General features: G+C 50.8%; 1 protein-coding gene across 1 annotated transcript; it reads left to right on the forward strand.

The window, feature by feature from the left end:
- Window positions 1-4,713: 4,713 nt before the first annotated feature.
- On the forward strand, window positions 4,714-5,663 carry HRG_01872 (polyprotein; the record flags this gene model as incomplete). The annotated part of the gene is made up of 3 exons (XM_044860343.1): window positions 4,714-4,896; window positions 4,962-5,364; window positions 5,509-5,663. The coding sequence occupies 3 exons, from the start codon at window positions 4,714-4,716 to the stop codon at window positions 5,661-5,663; spliced, it is 741 nt and encodes a 246-aa protein (XP_044723976.1).
- Between the last annotated feature and the right edge of the window lie 928 nt (window positions 5,664-6,591).

Raw genomic sequence — 6,591 nt, forward strand, 5'->3', positions numbered from 1 at the left:
ATGTTCGTAAAGAATAGGCACATAAAGGCGAGGTCCCGCCTGCGCACCGGGGGATCTAGTGAAAGTCAGGGCCAAGACACGTGTCAGACCGGTGGTTCTGGGGCTCGGCCGAATGAGGCAAGAAGTAGCGAAAAAGGGGCAGCGGCAGCAGTCAATTGAAGCTATCCATACGGCTGTGTGTGTGTGCAAGAGGTGTGTCCGCCTCCGCCCTTGTGCCCCGCTGCGCGCTCCCTAAAAAGGGGCTCCCTGTTGGATCCACCTGTGCACTAGGCACCGATCGCGCACGTATAACTAATCGACCGCGCTAGTCACGTGCGAGTAAGAGGTGAGACACAGGGAGGAAGGTCTTTGCACACAGTTTGTATGGGACACGTTTCCCTAGTTACACAAGATATAACCAATTGAACCAGTTCGAATAACCTCACTGCAGTGAAGAGCCTGTCCACACTGATCAGTGTCGCCCGGCAAAGGTGACACAGAACAGCAAGACGGAAGAGAGCTAACCTATCGTCACGCTCTGCAAAGCGAGCTCCCTGACGGTAGGATAGTTGCTACAACGCGCGGATTGCTACGAAGACTCTGCATCAGAGCCCACTCTAGTTATCCAACCGTGCCTAAGCTTTGCTGTCATCAGCGACCCTTAGGCGTGCCTATCGCACATTGATAACCTCATTGACACCCTGTGCCCTGTTTCTCAGCACAGCCTGTCAATATGTCTGACAATTCATCTGCCGCACTAGCCCCGGCAACAGCCCAGGATACCCCGGCCAACGTGTCTCTCGAAGACAGGCAACTCGTTGAACGGAACCTGACGATCGTGGAGCTCCCTTCACTCCCGATCAGGCATTTCGACGCGGATTTCCTCAACGAACCTATCACCCAGAGCTCCTCCCTTGTCCACCGCAACAGCTTCTTCTTAGGCTGTGTGGCAACATACACGGTGGATAAACGTAACCACGGAATTGCCCTGCTTGGGGATCTGTATAACGACTTCACGGGATGGAGCTATGATGACTTCGAACTAATCAACCCACGCCTTAGATCAAGACTCCGGACGCTTCTCAGAATTAGGGGGATCTATATGGGCAAGGCCAACTCTAGCATCTCTCGAGCTTTATGTGGCCTTCTAACAAGTAACGAACTTCCTGAATGGGATGAGAACGAGTTGCTTGGTCAAGAGGTTGCTGAAAACACCGTGGCATATAAGGTGAAACAGAAGCTGCTCCAAGGAACTGTTAAAGCGGCTATATCGTCACCGGCACCGGTAGTAATCCAGCAGCCAACTATTACCCGACCGGCGGAACCGGAATCCCCTCAGATCATTGAGACCCATCAACCCGCTCAGCAAGAGCCTCAGCATCAATGGCGCGAATCCCCTCGGTATCAGCAGACGCTCCCCGTACGGACTACCAACTTCCGAGATGCATACACGAGCATTCCACCTGTTCGATTCGAGAACGAGGAAGTTGAGGCCGATCTCACGATTAGATTCATTAAGATATGGGACAAGAAACTAGCCTATACCGGCGAACCATACGATATCTTCGATGACAAGATCCGGAAATTCATGAGCGTGTGCCGTCAAGCAAACATTCCTCCGTCTAAATTCCATGGTGTTTTCCTTCGATTCTGGCCAAAGCTCAGTCCTTCTTTCTACACGAAATCAGCACTGATTTAACCTTCGCTGAGATGTATCAGAAGATGAAAGAGCACTTTGACACCGAAATCAACCAGAAGATGTATCATACCCACTGGAGCACCTCACCTTCAGCCGACTTCGGGCTGAGATGCCCGGTAAGTCATCTGACGAGGTCCTCCAGGCCCTTCTTACGAAATTGCGGCTCTGTAGGAGAGCACTCGGGGATAAGTCTGGCGGCGAAGGTGGCCTGATCGATGCAACGCTCAGGGCGTGCCGTGGTGTGCCTGAATTCCGACTCGCGATATACTCTCCCGCACCTACATTTGAGGGATTGGCATCACAGCTTCGATCATCGCTATCTGCCATGCAAGATGAACGATCTGAACAACCCAGTGGCCAATATCCCCAAGACCTGGATAGAGGACATGATCAGCACTTCGTGGATCGCAAATTTCAGCGAAATTCCGGCGGAACAAGAGGTCAATCACAAAGGCGTCAGCCAAATTGGAAGAAGAAATGCTACGTTTGCGGCAAGGAAGGTTGTTTCTCAACGAGACATCCTGAAAACGAGAGAAAGCAGCCAAAGAAAGTATCTACGAGAGAGCTACGGTCAATCTCGTTCGTATGCTATGTTCTTGGCTGACTATGAAGGGAATCACAGGATCAGGATGACTCGAGAACCGAGGAATCCGATGATTCTGACTCCTCTGACCCTTATGAATCGTTCTACGCTGCTGCGACCTTTCTGTCCAACGAAGCTTTCCATCATCGGATCTCTCCAGTAGGCATCAAGTTATTCAACAGTGACGAACCCACACAATTCATACTAGATCGTTACTCTCAAGACTCGTTCCAAGGAATCATGCCGGACACAGGTGCGGCATGCATATCGACGGGAGGAATCGAACAACTGCGTGCTCTCCAACGAGAGATGCCCCCAGTCCAATTCCGTGATGATCGCAAGCCCGAACCAGTTAGATTTGGTGCAGGAAGATTGGAAACACCACTTGGCGTGATCACCTTGAACACACCAGTGGGAGAGGTTGATTTTCATATAGTCAACGTGCCAACGCCATTCCTCCTATGCCTAGCTGATATGGATCGGCTCGGCGTATATTTAAATAACGTCACGAACGAGCTCGTTGGCAATGGTGTGAGCGTTCCAGTGATTCGAAGATGGGGTCACGCGTGGTTCTTCTTGCGGAAACAAGAGGCATCAGTGGCATATCTCACGGAGGCTGAATTGCGGCGCCTCCACGCGTTTTGGTCATCCATCCGTGTATCGGCTGCACAAGCTGCTGAATTCGGTTGGCAATGATGTGAAAACGAAGCTCTGGAAATGATCAAGAAGTTCTGCCACTACTGTCAGATGAAATCCGACCCGCCACGAAGGTTCAAGTTCAGCTTGAAGGATGATTGTGACTTCAATTACGAAGTCATCGTTGATGTCATGACATTGGGTGGCAGACCAGTCCTCCATGTTGTTGATCAAGCCACTGCCTATCAGGCAGGGAGATTCCTATCAACATGACGGCCAAGGAAACGTGGCTCGCGTTGAAACAATGTTGGATGGATACATACCTTGGACCACCCGATGTGATCACTCATGACGCAGGCACGAATTTCGCTGCTGCCGAGTTCCAAGCAGAAGCGAAATTGATGGGAATAACGTGTCATCAGGTGCCTGTGGAAGCACATTGGGCTGTTGGGAAGGTTGAGAAGTATCATGTGCCCGTCCGAAGAGCATATGATATATTAAAGGCAGAGCTGAAGGATACCGTGAGCCCTGATCAAGTCCTTCAAATGGCTTTCAAGGCTGTCAACGACACAGCCGGTCCGGATGGCCTCGTTCCAACCCTCCTCGTCTTCGGTGCTCTGCCTCGAATGACGATGGATTCGCCGCCTACACCTTCCGCAATGGCAAGAGCTAAGGCGGTGTGGCGAACGATGTCAGAGCTGAGGAAGATCAACGCCCAGAGGAAGGTTCAGACCGCGTTAAATACGCGTAATGGGCCTGATACAGCGTTGCGCCTGCCCCTGGCGCTGGAAGCGAAGTTCGCGTATTTCGCGAGAAGCACGGATGGCAAGGCCCATATAAAGTGCTCGAGGTGACGGATACGGAAATCGCAGTTGACCTGGACAACGGACCAGCGAAATTTCGCAGTACATGCGTCCAACCGTACTATCGTCACCCGGAATCGCTCCTTCCTCAGTTGCAACCCGACCTAGCCCTAGCCGCACAGACCCATCAACACAACAATCACTCCTTCCTCAACACAATCCGATCAACAACATCCTCTTCAAACCCTCTTCCCTTCCACCCACAACTCAACAACCTCTTCCTCTTCCTACCAGAAGACCAACCCAAACCTTTCGAATACCCTGAGCCAAAGAGGCCGCGCAGGCGTGGCCGACCTAGGAAGGATGCTGCACAAAATGGCACATCAGAATCCACTATTGTTTGCTCACCCGTTCAATTTATCGTTCATCATGAAGCTAATGCGTTTCTTGTTCGAAAAGAAATGGAACATCTCGGCCAGCCAGCGGCTACGAGCTGAAGGAAGATCACAAGCACCGGTTTCCCATTTGAAGCTTCCGACACACTCGAGCTCACGAACCTCCTCGCCGCTGGGGTCATTGTACCCGAAGAATTCGATGCGAATAAACATGGTGGATATCGTGTCTTCAAATCACGAATGGTCAGAGAGGTTAAGGAAGAAATACTGCAACGCCATACGAGAAATCACGCCTCGTTGTGCAAGGATACAATGATGATGGGAAACGTGGGATCCTCACACAAGCCCTACCATCAGCCGGCCCGCACAACGCGTGGCCTTGGCCTTAGCACCGTTTCTCTGCACACGGGATATGTTCATCATGATCAGAGACATCACGATGGCATACACACAATCCCAGACCAAGCTGGCCCGTGTCATCCTTGCAGCCCTTCCTCAAGAACTCAAAGAAGATATCCAGAGGAACAATCCTGCGAATCGTGAAGCCGCTATATGGCATCGCAGAGGCAGGAGCCCACTGGTTCAACACATATCACGACCATCACTGCCGCAAGCAATATGGAAACCTCTTCGTTTGACCCGTGCCTTCTGATCACGGCAAACAACATCGCCGACAAGGACCTGTTTGGCATCGCGGCCTTGCAAACGGATGACACATTCATTGTTGGCACAGATGCATTTCTCAAGATCGAGGAGAAAGAACTCTGCTTTAAGGCCAAGCCAAAGAGATTCTCCAAGAAGGTTCCATCTGCGACTTTAACGGCAGCCGCCTGACCATACAAAATGGCTGTGTCATCGTCAGGCAGAAGGGCCAAGCCCAAAACCTCGAGGAGATCAATCTTCAGGCATCAAGTAGGCATCAGGATTATGCTGCTCAACGCGCCGGGGCATATATCGCTTCGATTTGCCAACCCGAAGCAACATACGATTGTTCCGTTGCGGCACAAGCCCAAGAGCCCGTTAATACCGACTTCAAGGCTTTGAACAAGCGGATTGAATGGCAGATCAACAATCCCGACCGTGGCCTATGTTACATACCCATCGATCTCGAGAGCGCGAAGATCTTTGTGTTCACCGATGGATCATTCGCCAACAATAAGGATTTAAGCTCTCAAATCGGCTTTGTGATTATCATCGCCAATGAGACCGCGCAATCAACCGATTCATTTTCCATCCGCGGAAACATTCTTCATTGGAGCTCAACTAAATGCAAGCGCGTTACTCGAAGCGTTCTTGCATCAGAGATCTATGGATTGACATCGGGCTTCGATCTCGCATTTGTGATCAAGCAAACGGTCAATACGATCGCACAACGCCTTGATCTGAAGCAAATCCCGCTCGTCATTTGCACAGATTCATATAGCCTCTATGAGTGCCTCGTCAAACTTGGCACCACAACAGCGACTCGACTCATGATAGATATCATGGCGCTGAGGCAGGCATATGAATCAAGGATATTGCGGAAATCCGTTGGGTCAACGGCGCAGATAACCCTGCCGATGCTATGACGAAGGCATCACCAAACAGCGCCCTCACGCAGTTTATTAGCGACAATCAGCTAAACGTGAGGTGGAAGGATTCGTTCATCGCAATAACACAACAATTCTCGACGAGATTTAATCGGTTTTTCGTTCCCTTCTTCTGCTTTACCGTCGTTCTTTTATTCCATTCACATTAACGAGGAGATCCTCGTGTCCATATTCAACGTGGGACCGATGGAATCAGCTAGCGCATCCGGCGCTCGAAATGCGGCCCATGATGGCGTGTGGCAGAACACACCCAGTGTGGGGAGGAGAGTTACAGTCAGAGCACACTATCCAACATAGTGATGCATCGTGGTAGGAGTTTGTTGGTGTTCTTGTTCGTGTTTTTCCTATCTCATCTTAATTCGCTGTGTTTGGTGTGTTTTGGTGGATTGATTAGTGCGCGATCATCGATTTAGAAAGAGGTTCCAGTGTTGGATCCACCTGTGCACTAGGCACCGATCGCGCACGTATAACTAATCGACCGCGCTAGTCACGTGCGAGTAAGAGGTGAGACACAGGGAGGAAGGTCTTTGCACACAGTTTGTATGGGACACGTTTCCCTAGTTACACAAGATATAACCAATTGAACCAGTTCGAATAACCTCACTGCAGTGAAGAGCCTGTCCACACTCCCCATGTAATACATCATGTGACCTCTAGTGCCCTGCCCTCTACGCCGTTCCGACAACACGTAACAATTTCCTGTCCCTCCGGAGTTAAGTTAATGCACCTATAACCTAACTGTGGAAAAGAGCTCAAAGATGCTATATAGAAAGGAAGCTATGTGCGTATGGGCCGCTCTTGGCCAAGTGGTCTGGTCTAATAGCCTGTGTGGCTGACCCCTGTAAATAAGGGCTAGGGCTGCGCCCAGGGTTTGCGCAGTGAATTAGCTGCGCACCCCTAGCGTGGG

Source organism: Hirsutella rhossiliensis (assembly GCF_020360975.1).
Source record: "Hirsutella rhossiliensis strain HR02 chromosome Unknown scaffold00002, whole genome shotgun sequence".
In the NCBI taxonomy this organism is placed as follows: Eukaryota; Fungi; Ascomycota; class Sordariomycetes; order Hypocreales; family Ophiocordycipitaceae; genus Hirsutella; species Hirsutella rhossiliensis.